The 19,373-nt window shown below is 50.4% G+C and overlaps 6 protein-coding genes across 6 annotated transcripts; 1 reads left to right on the top strand and 5 right to left on the bottom strand.

Annotated features, from left to right (window-relative positions):
* Nucleotides 1-336: 336 nt before the first annotated feature.
* On the bottom strand, nt 337-2,299 carry ugp1 (UTP glucose-1-phosphate uridylyltransferase; the record flags this gene model as incomplete). Its single annotated transcript, XM_057062389.1, has 2 exons — nt 337-1,800; nt 2,198-2,299. The coding sequence occupies 2 exons, from the start codon at nt 2,297-2,299 to the stop codon at nt 337-339; spliced, it is 1,566 nt and encodes a 521-aa protein (XP_056926351.1).
* Nucleotides 2,300-4,311: 2,012 nt separating this feature from the next.
* On the bottom strand, nt 4,312-9,194 carry N7503_002841 (uncharacterized protein). The gene is made up of 3 exons (XM_057062388.1): nt 8,943-9,194; nt 8,800-8,862; nt 4,312-8,750 (listed from the first exon to the last, which is right to left on the bottom strand). The coding sequence occupies exons 1-3, from the start codon at nt 9,147-9,149 to the stop codon at nt 4,467-4,469; spliced, it is 4,554 nt and encodes a 1,517-aa protein (XP_056926350.1). The 5' UTR covers nt 9,150-9,194; the 3' UTR covers nt 4,312-4,466.
* A 1,878-nt stretch (nt 9,195-11,072) lies between these two features.
* Nucleotides 11,073-13,286, bottom strand: sti1 (Hsp90 cochaperone STI1). Its single transcript, XM_057062387.1, has 5 exons — nt 13,153-13,286; nt 12,892-13,085; nt 12,121-12,829; nt 11,477-12,068; nt 11,073-11,427 (listed from the first exon to the last, which is right to left on the bottom strand). Exons 1-5 carry the CDS (start codon nt 13,215-13,217, stop codon nt 11,275-11,277), a joined length of 1,713 nt encoding a protein of 570 aa, XP_056926349.1. The 5' UTR covers nt 13,218-13,286; the 3' UTR covers nt 11,073-11,274.
* Nucleotides 13,287-13,632: 346 nt separating this feature from the next.
* On the top strand, nt 13,633-14,771 carry N7503_002839 (RPC34 RNA polymerase subunit family protein; the record flags this gene model as incomplete). Its single annotated transcript, XM_057062386.1, has 2 exons — nt 13,633-13,880; nt 13,955-14,771. 2 exons carry the CDS (start codon nt 13,633-13,635, stop codon nt 14,769-14,771), a joined length of 1,065 nt encoding a protein of 354 aa, XP_056926348.1.
* Nucleotides 14,772-15,314: 543 nt separating this feature from the next.
* On the bottom strand, nt 15,315-16,568 carry N7503_002838 (putative PHD finger domain protein; the record flags this gene model as incomplete). Its single annotated transcript, XM_057062385.1, has 1 exon — nt 15,315-16,568. One exon carries the CDS (start codon nt 16,566-16,568, stop codon nt 15,315-15,317), a length of 1,254 nt encoding a protein of 417 aa, XP_056926347.1.
* Nucleotides 16,569-17,058: 490 nt separating this feature from the next.
* Nucleotides 17,059-17,766, bottom strand: N7503_002837 (uncharacterized protein; the record flags this gene model as incomplete). Its single annotated transcript, XM_057062384.1, has 1 exon — nt 17,059-17,766. One exon carries the CDS (start codon nt 17,764-17,766, stop codon nt 17,059-17,061), a length of 708 nt encoding a protein of 235 aa, XP_056926346.1.
* Between the last annotated feature and the right edge of the window lie 1,607 nt (nt 17,767-19,373).

Below are 19,373 nucleotides of genomic sequence, written 5' to 3'. Positions count from 1 at the left end.
TTCGATTGAGAATTACGGGTGAAGTAAGTAAAGATCAAAGGATGGCATTGACTCGGAGTCCTGGACAAAAGTGCTTGAGAAGAAAAGGAAAGCCGCCAATCCCAATGCAGCTAGAACCAGGATAAAGACGGACGGAAAGAAAGAAAAAAAAGGACAAACGCTGGATTATTCAAATGTAATACAAGCACATAAGTTGCATACTCCATGGTTTCCATAGCCACGAATGCACCTCCCATAACAGAACAGAGAATTGCACACTGTAATCGGAGACCGTATCCTCATGCCAAACCAACGATCACAAATCAAACGGGATATTAAGTTTTAATTGCCAACTGCTTAGTGCTCAAGGATTCTCAAGCTACCCTGCACAACACAGTTCTCAAGGACGGATCCTGGGGGAATGTCGATGGTGCTACCCTCGGTGGCGACAATGATGACGGTACCCTTGAGGGTAACGTTGCGGCCAAGGTTGACGGCACCAGTGATAGTCAGGTGGTCAAGCTCGACAATGCGAGGGATGCTGCCAATGCGCTTCTGGAAGTCGGAAACCTTCTTGAAGTCGGAACCGAGCTTGATGACGGGCACACCACCGAAACGGTTGGGGTCCATCACCAATTGGCCGTGCTCCAGGCGGTACAGATCAGACTTGACGACCATGAGGTCGGAGCAGGTCTTGACGGGCAGGAAACGACGACGGGGCACGTTGACACCGTGAGCGTTCTTGAAGTGGCGGATAGCAGCACCGACAGCGGTCTCCAGCTGGTAGATGGCCTGGTCGGCCTCACCCTTCTTATCAGCGGGGATGGACTTTTCGTTGGCGATGATCTCCATCTCCAACTCGTTCTCCTCCACAACACGCTTAATAGCACGGACGTTCATCCAGATGTTGTTGGTGTTGAAGTACTTGAACTTCTTGATGGACTTGAACTCGTTGACGTGCTCCTTGGGGACCTGAGCGATCTCCAGCAGGCGGACCTTGCCGTCGTTGTCAATGATGGTACCACCCTTGACGTCAGCCTTGGTCTTGTCGGTCAACTCCATGATGTACTCGGCCTGGGAGTCAACCATGTGCTGCAGGATGCGGAGATCGACAACGGCACCAAGGTTGTCAGCGTTGGACAGGAAGATGTACTCGATGCCACGCTCAATCAACTTGTCCAGAGTACCGGAGTTGTAGAGGGACTCGAAAACGTCACCGTGACCGGGAGGGTACCAGTCCTGAAGAGGAGCATCGAAGCTCTTGGGGGCGGGGAGGAGGGAGTCCTTGATGATACGGGGGTAGCGGGACTGGTTGAAGGTGATGATATCGACGTTGTGGCCCTCGTACTTCTTAATGATGGACTGGGTGTCCTGGTCGGTGTTGAAGGAGTTCATGAGGACAAAAGGCACATTGACGTTGAAGGTGCGGTTCAGGTGCTCGATCTGACGCACAGACAAGTCCAGGAAGGACATGCCCTCACGGACCTCAATGACGGACTTGGGGCCAACGCAACCCATGGAGGTACCGAGACCACCGTTGAGCTTGACGACAGCCAGCTTGTTGAGGAACTCGACGGAGGCCTCCGCACCGAGCTCTTCGTAGCCAACCACCTGGGAGGGCTGAGGAGGAGCAATGCGGTCCCAGGTAACGGCGTTACCCTTGGCCTTATCGTTCAAGAAGCGGCGGAACAGGGCGAAGAAGTTATCCATCTCAGTCTCGAAGCGCTTCTTCTCGTTGCCATCGGGGACGCTGTCGGCGAGGGCGTTCAGGGCATTGCGCATCTGAGAGGCAGCCACGCTGGTAGAGGCATTCTCGAAGGCCTGGTTAGAGGCGATTAGGGTCAGCGCTGCGGTTTCAGGGTCCATGGTGGGCAAGATATGCAAAGAGGGGTAATGAGATCGCCAAAAATGAGCAAAAGGAGGGGGCTCGGGATCGGGATCACTAAGGAGCGGGAGCGAGATCCGAGAAGTAAACAGTATTGTTTTGTAAACGGACGGGGTGGGTTAAAAAAAAAAAACAATTGAAACAGAGCAAGTAAGAGAGGACATAAGAGGGCTCATGTTTCAGCTCAGGCTCCAGCTTCGTGTTTCTATCCCAAAACAAGCAGGTACAACTGTGCTTACTGCCCAAACAAGCAGGAACGGAGCTTCATCCCGAAATCCCCCATGATTCTAATCTTCCCACGCGAATTGTAGATAGATTGCTGATTCCACTTACCATGTGCGACTGAGACTTTCCGTGGTGCTTGCCCTCGAAGGAGCCAGAGGTGGCATCAGAGCCAGGAGCCCGCAGGTGGGTAGGAAGTGCCTTGCCGGCCATTATGAAAGATGTGGGGGGAAGGAGGTGTAAAGAAAAAAAAATTAAAGATTGGGGAAAATCTGGTAGATAAATAGCAAGTTAGCGTGAAATCAAGCAAGCTAACGTGGCCGCAATGTTTTTATTTGAAGAGGGGTTTTGCCACAGGTGTCGATCAGCCCGGGCCAAGGAGCCACGGGATGTCGACAGGGTGCCGTCATTGGCGTGGCCCGGAGAGATAAAGAGGAGTAATGGCGGCAAACCTACCAGAGTTGGGAAATGTCAATGCTCTTGCATTGAACAGAGAAGCTTGGAAAGAGAAGAAAACAAGTGGAGAGAAAGGAAGGGAGGTGGGGGAGTAACGTGATATTTATGATCCCTGTGGTCAACAATTCAACTGAACTCGGTACATAAATACGAATTATAACGGAGTACAATCTCCTTACTTGACATCCAGCCACTCTCGCACGTTCGTTTTAACGGTCCGTGTTACCCCCGAGTCCTCCATCTATAATACTCAGCTGTACACGATTACTCTCTACGGTAAGATATACCGATGCTATATGCAACAGGGTCCTATAATCCTATAAGGGGGGGGGGAGAAGAAAAGGGGGAAGTCAAGGGCAGAACTCTTTTCCCGTGGGGGTTTACCACTACGTTCTTGGAAACAAATGAACGGATTCCAGAATTCGATCCGAGTTCCAGAAGCAGCATCCAGACTCCCATTTTTCCCCCTTATTTGCAGTTCCACCCGAATTGTGCCTCCGGTCGGGTGTGGTATATCCACACCCCCATTTGCCCCACCGGGTGTCGTTGCCTGGAATCTGGGAAAAGGGCCCGAGTTGTTCGCCAAGATTGGGCTCAGTCGTATCAGAGACATTGTGGTGGCTAGAACCGTAGCTTGCAGTAGTTTAGGTATTAATATCTCACGCTTTTTTCGTGATTGAAAACTTCTGGTGTTCAGTCACCTATGCCGTATACGGAGGACTGATATTCAATTTTTCTAATAATATCTACGGAATGCTGTACCCCCGATCCCATTCCTCCCAACCCGGCCTACAGAAAAACATCTGATCAAGATCTCCAGTCCAGGCCAATTATTTACTAAGAAGATCGAATTACACAACGGCAAATATGGTCGTAGCATTAGCCCATTGGTATCCCAACGCCAGTGACAAGTCAAGGAAGTTTTCCGAAACAATCCCATAGCTACCACTCACACCTGAAACAGTTCCAGACTCACAGTCCAAAACCAAGATAAAAGGATTCAATTATATCTCAATCCCATCAAAACCAAGTATTTCATTTAAACTAGACAAGATTCGGATAGAAAGGTGGAGCCCATCTCCCAAATTAATCAAAAGCTCTCCACCGAACCAGCCCAGTAACCGACCGGGCTTGCCTACGTAATAGTTTTGCCAAGAATAGGAGCTTCGTGGTTTGAAATAGACGGGGGTGACCTTGGAGCTCACGACTATTGATTTGCGTACGTCAATTGTCCCTTTTATGGGGTATACTTCTCCTTAATTAACGGAGTACTATATTCCAGCTTCATATAATCGCATGTCTTACGGAGCAGACCCGGCCGATGCCACGGTACCCGTACACCTGTCCCGAACTAAGCTTCCGCACGAAATGTAGATCATCATGTCGAAGGGGCTGTGCACAAAGGCTTTTTTAGAGATCTGCTTTTATTGAATAGGGGGGACTAGTTGACGTAGATGGGGTGGAGTTGGACCCCTATTTTCGGCAGGAAACGGATTAGGGCTGTTAGGTTTACCTTGAGATTTCTACCTGCTACTACCTTAGGCCAGGAGACTACTCGTACCTTGTTGACAGACCAATCAGTTGTAATCCAAGTATACAGCTATACCGGTCTACTGAGTATAAATCAAGCGTAAGCTAGGGAAGGACGCCTTGAACCGGAAAAAATTCATTCAACGCTACTTTAACAAGGCCAAATATGAACATAGAATAACAGAACAATCCAAGCCAGATCAATCAACAGATCCAAAAAAAAAAAAAAAAAAAAAAAAGCGTAAAATAATATGAAAGGATATCACATAACAACAATCCCGAAGCAACAAGTCATTTGAGGGTTTGAAAGGTTTTTAGTTTAAGGTTTGTTCCATATACTTGACCCATACCTCATTCATAGCCAAAAGGCAGAGTCTATATTTTCCACATTCAATTAAACCCCGCTAACACTCCGCTTGCTGCTAAGAAAGCTGCGGCGGGAAGGTTTGCGGGAGTCAGGGCTCTCGGATCCATCCACATCAACACCGGCAGTGGAGTGCGAGGTAGTAGGGCGCAAGCTGGACTCTGCGGGAGTAAAGCTAGAGCGAATAGTCACTGATCCAGAACCAACAGCGATAGACTTTTCCTGATTGGCGTCAGAGCCCTGGTCGGACACAGGGAATGGGGTTTCGCCAAAGACTTCGTCGGAACCAAAGGTTGAGTGGTTGACAACGCGGACTTGGTAAAGCGCATCGGCGGCTGCGTGGGGGACCTTGAAGGTATCATCGTATGCCACAGTGTCACCGCTGACCTTGTGAGCCTTGGTCTTGTGGAGCTCCTTCATGCCCTTGGAACCCTGTGCACGCACAATAACCCGTAGGTGAGCGGATTGAGGGAAGTTCGATGCCGAGACGATGGTGATGTGTGCAGTGCCGGTCTCGCCACGGCCAGCACCACCAATTACGCTCAAGTTATCGCCAAATTGAGAGGCAGTGCTGCGGTTACGACTGTGCTCCCTGGTTGGGGTTACAGATCCGGGGTTACCATCGACCAGAGCGGCAGAAGGAGACAAGCCACCTGAGGGGGAACCGTGGCCCTCTTCAATGACGCTGTCTGCCACGGACACGGCATCGGCATCACTATGCTTGTTCTTGTGGATACGGGACATGACACCGTGCTTGAGGAACGAGGCACCACGGACCACGTTGCCACCAACGAATCCAACACCCTTGACGGGAGCGCCGACGATCTTGCCAGGCATAGCAAAGGTGCCCGAAAAGGTAGCAGAGCCCTGTCGAGATCGAGTGACGTAGTTAGGCTTGAAGAGCATCTTCAAGCGAATGACACCGGACTTGCCATTCAGAGGCAGAGTAATCTCTTGCATTTGGAAGGGCTCCAATGCTTCAAGGTCAATCGGGGCGGCACCCAAGAAATCGGCCGAGTCACCAAAGTCCCAGTCGTACACGTCGACGTGGAAATTAGCGCCAATCCGGGATTTGATGGGTATTTCGAAGAACTCGTTCCAGGATGGGTGAAGGGTCTTCTTCTGGACCTTTGTCTTGTAAACGTCCTTGTTATCATCGCCGATGCGGAACTTGCAGTAAGGATCACTGAAGCCGTTTCGGTCCGCCGAGGGCAGATCCGCGGCATCCAAGACATCAACACGAAGGTTACCCATGTTGTTGATGCTTTCCATGGGGTCAAGCTTCATCTGCACGGGAATGTAGCGAGCGCTGACGGTGACCTTGCTCACCTCACCGGCATTAGAGCGAAGGACAAGCTCGGTAGGGTTGTACAAAATGCGCTGCAGGGTTGGCAGAGTATCGCCAGTCAGCTTAGCAACGGTGTGCTCCTCGCTAGAATCCTTGGGGTCGTCCTTGTTGACCAGGCGCAGGGTAAGCTTGGAGAACTCCAGCTCACGCACAAAGGCCTCGCCAAGATCTGCAGTCTTCACAGTTTGCGAGTGAATCTTGGCAGAGGTGTAGGCGGGGAACATGTAGTCATCAATCAGAACCTCCAATTGGACATTGCTGTGAGCCAGGTGGGCTTCATGGAACTTGAAGACTATGAAGCCAGACTCGTATTTGGAAAGATCCTCAGCCCCAACGTAGGTCTTGGGGACCTCCTTCATGGACCGGACCGATGCGGTTTCGGAGTCGCGGCCAGTGGGTGCACGAGACAGGCTAGTCTCAATACTGGCACGACCATTAGTGGTTGGCTCTCCATTCGAGGAAACGTTGGGGGTTGTTCCGTTAGACAAAGACTTGGAAGCCTTGGAGGACACGCTAGCACTCTTGGAGTGAGTACTCTTGAGGGGCGTGCTAGGAATCTCAGCGTCCCCATTTTTCTCTGTCTGTTCCGCTTCCTCTTCCTCGGCCTCGTCCTCGGGGTTGACCACAGGAACACTAGGGAAAAAGGAAACAGTGTAGTGGAGGACACCCTTACTGGGACCAGAGCCAATGTGAAGGTCACTAGTAATCAGCTGTTTCTCGTCATCGATCTCATACTCGCCAGCCTCGTTCTCTCGAACAAAGTCAGAAGCCTTCAGCTCAGCCCAGCCAAGGGTACGGTCCTTGTTGATGGTCTCCTCATCCATTACCTCCACAGTCAACTTCTCGCGAGCGCTGCGGATGGGAACATACACAACCTCGTCCCATTCGGGGTTCAAGTTGTTCCGGAAAGTCACAGTACGGCCCTTAGTCAAGCCAGACAGCAGTACACGGGCGTACGGGTCAGACTTGCCCATAGCCTCCAGGTTGCGCAGATCAGTGGCACGCTTGAAGTGGAAACGCATCACACCAATAGGATCAATGTAGCCAGCGCCACCAGCAACGCTTCCCAAGGCAACAGGCTTCCAGTTCAGCATCAGCTTGGCGCGGCCAGCCTTGGCACCATGGAGATGGAACCATTGCTTGCCTTGCTCCTGCATCTTGAGCATGTCATTCATCTTGATTTGGTACCGACCAATGATAGGATCGGTCAACAGATCAGTGTGATCCTTGATGATCAGACCCAGTTTAGCGTTCTTACGGTCGGTGATCAAGAATTCCTTGGCAGCATCCTGGAAGATGGGGTTGTTGGTCCGCTTCAGGATCTTGGTGGTGTGTATTTCCTTGCCGTTCAGCAGCAAAATACCATAGGGGTTCAATTTGCCCACCAAACCCTTGGAGCCATCAAGATCCTTGGCCTGCTCGACGGTAAATTGCGCAATACCGGTGTTAAGCTCTGGTGGGGGCTCGGTCTCGCCACTGTCCAGTTTTCTACCTTCCATAACGGGGAAGAAGCGAATATCTGCCTGGACGGCACCACGATGACGGCCACTAGAGAGGACCTCCAGGAAGGCACCCTCGTGCGAAGGCTCTGCCTCAAGCTTGTCCAATCCGAAAGAAGCAACACCAAGTTCCTTATCCTTGCGGAATTCGTTCCAATCGAAGACCTTGATAGCCAATGCGTCGGTGAAAGAAGTGATGATAACATAGATGGTTTCGTTCCAGCGAGGACTGTCAGTATCGTGGATAGTCTTGGTACGACCCAGCTCCGTTCGGCCGTTCAAAGAAACCACAGCATAAGGATCTGGAGTGCCCGCGAACTTATCGGGGTTCTTGAGCTGATTAGCACCATGCAGTGTGACGGCGACAACACCAATAGCTTGATCCACAGGGTTTCCAGCCAGCATCTTAGCGATCTCAATCGGGAACACGTTCGGGTCGTACATCATAGGTCCGAGGTTGTTGTGGATCTGCTCCTTGATGAAGTTCTCCAGACCAGGAATGAAGTTGATATCGAAGCCAAGGTAGTCACCTCCAAGCGGCTTACAGACGTAGTCGAGCTCAGGCTTATCCAAGAAGCAGACATCTACACGTTCAATATGCGGGAAGGGAATCTGCAGTTTAACCTTGACGCGCATCAATCCTGAGCAGGCCATATCCTCGACAATCACATCCAGACCCTTGCTGAGAACACCCTTACCGACACGAACCTCGAGGACAATCTTGGGGTTGATCTTGTTCTTGAGTTGGCGCGCAGTCAAGTCCATGGTATCGTTGGGAGTGAAACTGAATTTCCAGTCCATGATGACGGTATCGGGCTCGGTCTTGGGATATGTCTTGACATGCTCGAGACGAGGGGGCTTGGTACCCAGTATGAAGGTCTTCAGGCGCAGACTGTCAAGGAAAGCGGGGGTCGAGGTACTCAGCACCTGGTCCACGGAGCTAATGATGGTGTCGCAAAGGACCGGGGCGTAGATGGGCCAGAACTTAACGAGGAAGCTGTTAATCCACTCAAGACTTTCGTGATCGGTCTCCAGGCGAGCCTTGGCCATTTCCCGATTGATATCGTCACGGAAATTGCGGCGCACCCGACGAAGTGAGGTACGGTAGTAAGTGCTGCATGCCGCCATGATCAGCAGCACCCAGCCCACACCACCACCGAAAAGGGCGATGATCCACGAGCTCAAGCAGGCAAACGCAATCACACCGGCATTGTGGTACCAGTCGCCGTAGAACTTATCCGAGATTCGGCCCTCCAAAAACGTTTGGTGGTCGAGTAATGTGCCCTCTGCTTCCTCCTCTGCGGTTCGTTCTTCGTGCAATTTGGGCGCCCAACCGGTGCGATCACGCGCCCACCTCATGTCCTCATCCATATCTCCTTTCTGACCCTCGGGCGCATTGGCATCCTCGGCGATAAGAGCGGTAGCTGAGCGGGGCGGGGGAAGATCGTAATCCGCTTTTCCATCATCCTACACAGGTTAGTATGGGCGCGTTGGTCCAGTCTGGGGAAGGTCGTACCTTATCCGTGATCACCGCAACTCCTGTTGGTTTCTTATCATGGTGGAAGCCCGGTGGCAGCCGCTAGAATTAGGATCAGATTAGTACTCGCATTTTCCATAGCCGCTTCTGCTGGGTAATCATTTCTTTCATCGAGTACATACCGCCTGAGCTGCGGCTGCCTTATCCTCTGGCGAGGCATTGGGATCGAATTGGTATGCAGGGGCCCCCGACTCGCGAGTCTCCTTCACGAGTGCATCCTCGACAGTATCCGGATTGACCTTGGAGTTGGGGTCCTGGGCCAGTTCAGTGGCAGCCTCAATCATTCCCTCCTCCTTCAATTCTGTCTTTTCCGCCTGGACAGACGCCATGTCGGCGGTCGGCGCCTCTGTATTGCCGAAAGGTCGGGTAGTTAGAATGGATGACTCGAGCTGCGGGTAAGAAAGTGGTTAGAGATCCATGGGTGGTATGACGCGGGACCAGCGCAGTCGATCCGGGGATTGTAGCCGGTTTGGGTGAGGGGAAGAGAGGGGGCGGGAATATGATTAGCTTTGCTTACCTAGGGTACTATACACGGGAAAGTCAAGATTGGTGTGGTGTGGTACACCTAGGCGAGGAAGGTGAGAGTAAGAGAGAGAAAAAGAAGAAGCGAAAAGGGAAAATGCAAAAGAGGGTCTTCGGAAAAAGGAAGAGGAAGAAAGTGGAGAGACCAATTGGGGGGGAAGGGGAGCTCTCGGGGAATCAACCGGTTGCGTCAATGGAGGAGAGCACCTTGTGGCTGGGGCCGCAATATACGTTGTTCCCGGTAAAAGAAATAATAATTTAATCTGTCCCGTAGGTGAAATGCCAATTCAGAATGACTGATTGGAGCCTAAAGTAGCCATCATCGCCTCTAAGGAATAGGGATCGGCCCTGGTCGATCGAGGAGATCAGTGACGTACTACTTGTACATACTTATCATTCAAGGTACGGCAGTATAGGGCCGTACCTGGATTAGCTATACAGGTACCTATGATCCCTATCACCTAGGTGTATGTCTGTCCAAGTAAAATCTCTTCATCTTCATGTACAAGTGGAACCTGAATGTGAGCTCCTATTTTACTTTCTTCTCTCGCTAACCCAACATAGAAAACCCACGAACCCATTCCCAGCCACACTAACTAGTGTGGAACTATCGACTTCCTAATACGGATGCACCGCCACAATTCCGAGAAACACTGTGGCTACAGGGGGGAACAGCCCTACCACTTCGGACTTGTCCGTACAACAAAATAACATCGACTCGTATCTCCGAAGTCTAACTATATATTCATATATGTACTCCTATCCTTCATTTATTTTTTTAATGCTAAGTAAAAAGATTATGTAGTACACGTGGCATGCGCAACTCCTGATTAACATTCCCAGAATCAATAGTCCCCCCCCTAGGCCCCGATTGGAATTCCGGAGCTCACACAGATCGCCCCAAGTCCACTGCGGGTACACTAAACTCCAGTCAGATTCTAGCCTACAAATTACACTGTCCTTACAAGTCCTCGATCAAGGTTTAAGATGTAAGCTCTAGTGCCGGAATCTATCGCTACTATCTTTGATAGCGGATTTATATCGGTCAAGACTTGAGACCTGCCCCGAGCTTCACCCTAGCTGATTCGCTTCTAGCTGTGCTTTTCCTGCAGGCCATGCAGAGAGTTTCAGGCCGCGTCTGGCCAAATTCGATCTATCAGCTATTCAGCGGTAGTGTGGGTAATTTCCCTGCTGATTTTTTTTGGAGGGGAACCAGCCCCTTGCACTCATATCATAGAACACTTTCCGTGTGTGACGCTACTGTGGAATCGTGTTCCCACTGTCGTGTCCATCCATGGATCTCGGTTGTGCTTTGGGCCCCTCGTCCCCACTGATCAGCTTCGGCCTTCCTGTTCTTTTTCGGTTAGGGTTTCTTTTTTCATTTTCGTGAGATCTGCGCCGACGCAATTGAGGCTTGCCATTGGGTTACTTGTGCGATCTTGACCGCTGTGGAGGGTGTGGTGGTACAATGTACAAAGCAAGCCCAGAAAAACAATACTAAAATAGTATGTCGCTAGGACTTGCTACCTGGATGAGTAAAATTGATAATTGTCCAATTCCTCTGGGGCTTAGTGACTAGCCTTGTAAACTTGGAACGTGCGACCGGAGCTTATCCTTATATTGATGTTCATGAATACGTGCGCCACACTACCGAGGTCCACTGCGGAGGTCGATATATATATTTTTCCATTTACCTTTCTACATGCCTACGGAGGTACAAACAGCGATGAGCCACATCCATAACGAATGAATTGAACTCTAAAACACATGATATTATGGAAATATGGATAATTTCATGCTAAGCAACTTATGAGAAAATGATTTTAGAACAAACATTCAAAGGAACCTTGAGACTTGAAGTGATACTTGTAAGACAGCTCGTCACATCTTGAATTCGTTGCAATATAGTCCATTCCCGCAAAAGGAAGGGATTTACCGACCCATGCGGATCACACCAGCAGCCATCAGCTTCTGAATCTTCATGCGCACTTGGCTGTTCTGCATGTGCTCCTGCAGCGCAGCCGGGTCGTTCTTGGCTTGCTGGAGGATGCTCTGCATGACAGGGTCCTGAAGGATAGACATGATCTACGACAGTTAGCAGTGCACAAAGAATTGCGAAAAATACGAAACATACCTCGGGGTCATTCTGGATACGAGCGGAGGTCTGCTCCTCGGTCTCACCAGCGCGGGCGCTGAACTGCGCATCCAGACACTTCTGTTGCTGCTGCTCGATCTCACGTCGGTTGGTACCATCATCGTGCTCAGCGGCCTCGGTGAAGGTGTCTAAAGCACGGTTAAACTCCTTCATAGCGATAAGAGCCTGACCCTTGCGCATGTATGCGCGAATGAACTTGGGATCGAGACGGATGGCCTCGTCGCAGTCCTGCACGGCTTGAGGGAATGCCATCAGCTTGATAAGAGCGGCGGCACGGTTTGAGTAACCGCGAGGGTCGGTGGGGGCACGCTTGGTCATCTCGGTGAAGGCGTCAACGGCGGCGGGCCAGTTACCCTCCTGGAACTTCTGCTGGCCAAGCTCACGGCTCTTCTCAGCCTCGGCGGGGTCCATGTAGGCATTCTTCTCGGCGGTGGACTTGGTCTTCTCGGCGGCGCGCATCTTGGCCAAGGCTTCGGGTGTGCGGTGCTCAGTGAGCGACTTGTGGTAGTACTCAATGGCCTGAGTGAGGTCACCCATCTTCTCGTAGGCACTGCCGATACGAGTGTAGGCCCTATATGGCCGGTTAGTGGGTATCTCCAATGGTATCTGAGAATCCAACATACTTGGCAATAGTCTTGAAGTCAGCACGCAGATCACGGCCCTCCTCCACGGCCTTCTGGCAGGTCTCAATGGTGCCCTGGTAATCGCCGTTCTCGAATTTGGCGGCGCCAAGGTTGTTCAGGTAGGTGATATCCTTGTGCAGCTCCCAAGCCTTCTCGTAGTGCTCCATAGCCTGGTCGAACTGCTTCTGCTTGTAGAAGTCGTTACCAATCTTCTTCTCCGCATCACCAGCCTCCTGGGCCTTCTTCTTGGCAATAGCCTCTTCATCCTCCGGCTCAGGAGTAGGCTCCTTCTTGGGCTGCGGTGGCGGCGAAGCAGGCTTGGCATCAGGCATGGGAGTGTCCTGGGCACCGGAAGGACCACCCTCACCACCGAAGTTCATATCAATTCCAAGGAGCACACTCATCACCTGCAGGAAACGAGGGTCACGGATCTCCTCTCCGACACTGTTGGGGTTTTGTTGGATCTTCTTCAGCTTGGCCATGAACTCGGCATCGGCAAGCAGGGGGGCGGTCTTAGGGTTGCTGGCCAGCTTCTGGAAGAGTCCGGGGTCGTTGAACATGCCTCCGAGGCCGGCGCTTGGGTCTCCCTCAACACCGTCAGCGGTGGCCTCGGCATTGATGGCGCGCTGGACAGCGCTCATTCCAGACTTGGCCTGAGCGTTATCGGGCTCAATCTTCAATGCCTCCTCGTATGCGTCATGTGCAGCCACTAATTATATCAGATCAGCCACTGATTCGTAAGTCTAACGCAACTTATAAAATATTCCTTACAGAGGTCTCCCATGCCCTTGTAGGCAGCTCCCTTGCGAGCATAGCCCTTTGACCAGTCGGGCTTGATGCCGATAGCCTTTTCGGCATCCTCCAAAGCTTTTTCGTACTCGGCCTGAGCAGCATAGACAGCGGAACGGTTGGAGTAAAGGATGTGATTCTCGGATTCAATCGCGATAGCCTGAGTGAATTTCTCACTGTCGTGTACCCATATCAGCAACAGTCTCCAAGGTCTCAAACATCAAAGGCGGGGTAGTAACGTACATAGCAGTCGGGTAGTCCTTGGCCGAGAAGGCCTTGTTGCCCTCAGCCTTCAAAGCGTCAGCCATATTGTGAAGTATATGAGAAAAGAGAATGGGGTATATGGAAGAGTTGACTTGACTGGGGCCCAGTCGTTGGATTATGAGCTCCGTCACTACCGTGAGCTTCTGGAAATTTCCGTCCTTTGAAGTTGGTGCCTGAGGCCAGATAAAAGTCAAATGCTAAAGCTCCGGATACGCTAGTCCCGGACAGGAAGCCCGACATCCCCGCTGCGAAAAAGTCGCCAAAAAAACACAGTGAATCACAATTTTTCTCGACAACTGACTCACACCAGCGAGTGAATCATGCTGCTTTAACTTCTCCTGCTCTTGCAAGAGGCTCGAGTCGAACAATGCTATCTCAGCCCCTCCAATGATCCCCTGATCTCTCGTTATCCCCTCACACATCGAGTCTGACTCCGTTCCCTTCTCCAACTCTCCGACCATGGCCGCCGCGGAGCCTCGAGTGAAAGAGCTCGCCTCCAAGCTCTACGATGCCTGTGTAGAGCAGTTTGATGCGGACCACTCTTTCTACCAGCAAGATCTCCTTAGTGTCTCTGTCATCCCCAATGATGATGTTATGCTCCTGCTGGAATGCGCCCAGTCCTTGGTCAACCAGAAATTGTTCCGGCTTCTCGAAGGCCAGAACAAGCGCCTTGTTTGGCGCATCGTCGCCCGCGAAGATGCCGAAAAGTATGCCCAACTTCCTATGACTTGTGTCGTTAACAGCGCATGAAACTAACGGCTTTCTTTTTTCTCCACTACAGACTTCGAAACCTCAGCGACGATGAAGGCCTAGTCTTCAGTGTCATTCACTCCAGCGGTCGCTCTGGTGTCTGGATTCGCAACATCCAGAACCGTACGAACTTGCACAAATCTATCCTCGACCGCTGCCTGAAATCGCTCGAGAGCAAAAACTACATCAAAACCGTCCACAATGTCAAGCATCCCACAAAGAAGATGTACATGCTGGCTGGCCTGGCACCAAGTGAGGATGTCACCGGAGGCGCATGGTTCACCGACGGCGTGTTGGACGCAAACTTCATCAACAGTGTCGCCGGCTTTATCGAGTACACCGTCAGCCGCAAGAGTTGGTACGAAGATTCCGGCGACCGCGGCCGGTCGAACAAGCGAATCAAGACTATCAACGGCAAGGCGGATGTAAAGTCTGAGACCAAAGAGAAATCTTTCCTCCCTTACCCTGCAAACTATCCTGGATATCCAACTCCCGAGGCCATTACTCGCGCCGTCAACGAAAGCGGTATCACTCCGGTCCAGCTCACCCCGGAGAGTATCATTCAACTGTTACACATGCTCTGTTTCGATAAGAAGCTCGTGGCACTCAACGACGGCAAATATTACAAATCTCTCAAGGACCCCGAAGCCGTCAAGGCTAGCCAAGCCCGGAAGCCAATGGAGGATAGCAGGGAGCCCCAGCCTATCAAGGATCTGGGGAAGAACGGTATGACCGAGTCACCCTGTGGCCCGTGCCCAAGCTTCCGACTGTGCACACCCGGTGGAGCCATCAGCCCAGAGACCTGTGAATACTTCGATCCCTGGTTTGAGAAGAATCTCGGGTTCTAAAAGCGTTGCTTTGGTCTTTCAGGTCCATTCAAGTCGTGCAAAAAAAGACTTTAGAATGTGATCTCGTCAGCCCTAACGAGCGAGAGGCTCACTTGCCTTCTCGCTCTGTACCTGATAAAAGACACGATTTTTCCCGTGTCCGCATTTGCATGGATGACGAAAGGAAAACAAAAAAGGGATTTATGTGCATAGCGATGGCGTTGACTTACTACTTTTTACCCTTGGCATCCACTTCTCGTGGGCGATTGCGGTCTGGCTAGATCTTATCTCACAGATAGGCATATGCTGAATTTTGGATAAGTGTTAGATGAATACCAACTCGGGTTTCTTGAACGTTCAATTTGACACCCAGTAGTCTTCTTTCAAGGAGAGACTGCCAGGTAATTGTTTTTATTCCTACTTAATAGTTATGGGAAGCAGTGTAGTAAAGTTGAGACGTGCACATCTTGATATTCGTGTATAAACTTGAATTTTAAAACCTGTTCCCTGCCCAACGCCGTGGGTATAAACCAAATAAGAGAGAGAAAAAGGAAAAAACGAAAACTATTTGGCAAGAGTCTTCCTACACTCATCACAAAACCATGTCCCCGCAGGCTCCCTGGTCAAACCAACACACTTCCAATGGAACCACTCATATGGACAACTATCGTTGTCGCAAGCCACCATATCCCCATGGCTAACAGTTCGACAAGTGCAATAAACCTTGCTATCTTCGTTTCCCTCCTCCTCTTCCTCATCATCATCCATATCGTCCTCACCACCACCAGTATCGCTCTTATCTGAATCTGAAATATCGGCACTGCTGAGAAGCGAATCATCGTCTTCATCGCCTTCCCCATTAGGCGATTTCTTCGACGATTTCACCCGGTGGCCAGTACTCGAAGACCGTTTACTTGCTTTGTTGGAACCAGACTTAAGCCTCTTTACTTGCTGATGTGGCGCGACTTTCTTGGTGAGAGGCTTTTTGATCGCTCCGCTTGCGCGTGGGCCTGCGCTGCCTGCACGGCTGGTGACTGGTGTGCCGGCTTTAGGCGTTCCTGGACCCATAGATGATTGGCGGAGGTTTGATGAGGCGACCGGGAGAGTATTTAGAGAGGGGTGATTTAGGCGTCGGCGTTTACTGTCAACTGCGCCGGCTGATAGCTCGCGCTGGCGCTGTTGAAGGTGCACGCCTGTGCTTCCAGCTGGGGTTGCAGGTGCTGAGCTTCGAGCAGCTGCTTGCACGGCGAGAGAGGGAACAGGGCGGGGAGTGGTGGACTGGTTCAGACGCTGTGCTGCAGCCAGGATGGGATTTGTGTTTCCAGATGTAGGGTTGAGAGGGGTGGTATAGGAGGACGGTTCGGAGGGGTTGGAGTCTGGAAAGAAGACACGAGGTGGGTCGCGATAGTTATTCTTGTTGTCGAAGAGTGAGGGAAGAGGAGGGTCGTTTGTGAGTAGGCCTTCGTTGACTAGGTCTCGAATGCGCACATCCAATCGCTTAATCTGACGATCTAGTAGGACGCATGCCTTCTCGCTGAGTTGAATCTTCTCTTCTTGAAGCTGTTGGCTGCGATCGATATTTTGGAGAACGGATTTGCTGTACTGTTCTTCTTTTGGGTTGGGCGCCAGGCTACCGTTAAGTTTAATGAACTTTTGGATGCTGCCGTCGCGAGAGTTGATAGTTGCCCGGCATTCCTGCATAACTTTGTCCTTGGCTTGAATCTCCTCCATTAAATGATTGATCTCAGCGGGCAAGTTTGCTGCATCGTGCACAAACTGTTCCAGGACGGTCGCGCAGTCTTCCGCGCCGTGCGCCATGGCGATGGTTGTGAGGAATCAGTTGTTTGTTTTGTTTAGCCAAAGTAGATGGACGGAATTTCGAAATCCAAAAAATAGCAATGACTTGGATCCTGTTTGGTTGAAAGGCGTTTCCAAGGTTGTTAGGAACCAAGTGGAGATTGACTAAAGGTGCGCGACCATCAAAGATCGCAAGGAGATCAAATCCGGAGTTGAAGGCCAAGAACCTTATTACTAAGCACAGGCAGAGGTTCCACTATCAAGGCACGGATCCGTTCTTGAGGCATCAATCTACAATAGCCTGATGATACTCCTGGTTTTTCTATTTGAGCCAGTCAATAGCAAGCTTCAGTATCTCCAAGAGACTCGGCGGTCTCCTGATGACTGATATATATCACATCGTCCAACTCAACACACATAGATGCATACCAATTAAATAAATGGCCATAACGAACCAGAAAGACACAGTACAGTATTCAAATTTAAATCAATCTGTATAAATGGGAGAGTTTTAGATAGCAGTCTCAAGAAAGTCAATGACTTTCTTCCCAGTTCTATCATAACCTTCCACATACTTGTCTCCATACTCACCAACGAAGTTATCATATGTCGTCTGGGGCTTCGTCTTACACAAATCGCACATAAGCTCCCTCACACCTTCTTTGAAGTTCTGTCTCGGAAACAAACTGACAGCATCATTGAAAATCTCCGAAGTTAATGGGCCGTTTCCTCCTGGAATGATATTCGGCCCAATGAAGTCAGCTGAGATTCCTATGTGGGCAAGCATGACTTCGGGCTGCTTGTGCATAGCAATGGAATTGGTGGTATGCAATGCAATCGCATCCCAGACGACCTGCACGCGATGATTGGGCCAGCTAGCATCATTCCCAGTTTCTTTGACTAGGAATAATCTTGCCGCGTTGGCGCTGTCGACTTCGAATCGTTTGTCTGGGGTGCACTTATCGCTGCTTACTGCCCAGGCTAGATCGTGAAGAAGCGTGCTGATAGCGATGACCTCATAGTCAATGGGATAGTCGGGCGCCGAAGCAGTGACGATAGGAACAAAGGTGATGGCGAATAGGAAGCTTCTCATGACATGGTTGTATGTAAAGTCATCGACCTGGTCTCGCACGTAAGCGATGGTTTTGTTGACCAGTGGGGTATCTGGGATTGTGATTCCAGCTACCTCCCGGGTTGGGAGAGATGAGAGAAGTGACATGTCGATTGCTGCCCTGGTGGTTTTGAAGTTTATGGAGAGGTGGATGTGTTGGTAAAAGAACAAAACGAGAAGAATGATCGTTTATATATGCCAATTCTCTCCCACGTTGGCTGCTGATGCCAATGTTAGAGAATCTCAATCTCCGAAACTCCGAAATTCCGTGGCGTCAAATCCGCGGAATTTCTGTCCGGGATTCAAATATCCTGATCTGCAATTGAAATGTATATAGGGTCTTGGCAGGAAAGGCAGTGGGCATGGACTCATTTATCTTGGGGAGTGGGTTATTACATACCCATCGAAAGTTACTTCGCCGTATGCTTATGGAGAGCCAGATTCAAGACTTCGAGACACCAGGCGTGTAAGTATGTAAGCGAATCCATAACCTGATACCTGAAGGACGGAATTGTGTTTCGCCAATCTTGCAGTATGACTTGGAAAGTTCACCAACAGTGAGTTCTCAAGAACGGTGCGCTTTGTGTTTTATTGACTTTCCGAGGTTGGGGTAAACAAAGTCGTGCTTCATATGTCTGCTGAAGAGGATAGTGCAGAGGCCGTCCCGTATTAGGAACTTTTGCATCGGCGACATACTGTATTGAGATCGGGCAGGTTACTTCTTGCCCGAAAGCAGTGCTGATTGGAAGATAGTCTAGCGGTAGCCATTCATGGATGATCATCTTTTTCATTGATATTAGCGCCGTACTGCACTAGTAGCTGCGCGATATCAAGAGGCCTTCTTTTGTTTTTGTTTTTTTTTAAAGAAAAACAATTTATGTATTGAATGGGCTCTTGTGACTGCCTTCAAGGGAACATAATTCTGGTGATTGTCAAGGGTTTGCGACCCAACATCGGCACCTTTCTCTTCAAGCAAAAGCTAAATAGGTCCAGCCGGGCCCCTGCAGTCTTTAAGTAGATAATTGAGCGACTGTAACACATGTTTCTATCGGCGCCATTTACCGCAAGAGGTTTTTATCATGTCTTTTGAAAATGATCAATTCCAGTATCATGCAGGTACACTAATAGACTGGGTTTATGCTCGCGCATGTAGTTATCTCGCCGGGTTCAAACTGATCACTCTGAATTATTGCGTTCTATCAACCGAGATGTGGGATTTAGATGCGAATCTAATCTGCATCTATATTTTGCGGTCGAGTTTCCAGTCGATAAAAGGCACATGCGGTCCACGCGGCCCACACCCTTGCCACGCCTAAAGCGGCAAATGTCGCCGAGGTTAGAAGTCAGTCCATGATATCACAGTTTCGGATTTTGCGGGTGGATAACCCCTCGCCGAAAGCTGACTACGTAAGTCCGAAATTGCGTAACCCTCGCCAGGTACACGATGATAGGCAACATCCGAGAAGAGGAAATGTTAGGGCGGGCATCACCGGCTACACAAATAAACCTCTGTGAACAAGCAAGATCGCACTGAATGATCAAATTAAATAGATATGAACACCTAAATTAGCTCCCACGGATATAAGCTTTCTGAAGATCTACAGAGCAGTCTGGTCAACCCCCACCATAGTTTGGCACCGTTACAAGCTGCAAACACTGCAAACAGCGGCGTAATAATAATCTTCCCCGCGCGTTTGCTCGATAAAGAGAAAGGC

The sequence above is a fragment of the Penicillium pulvis genome, assembly GCF_028828015.1.
Source record: "Penicillium pulvis strain IBT 33274 chromosome Unknown contig_12_segment0_segment0, whole genome shotgun sequence".
In the NCBI taxonomy this organism is placed as follows: domain Eukaryota; kingdom Fungi; phylum Ascomycota; class Eurotiomycetes; order Eurotiales; family Aspergillaceae; genus Penicillium; species Penicillium pulvis.
Note: the sequence above shows the minus strand (reverse complement) of the source record. Positions and strands in the feature narration are given on the sequence as shown.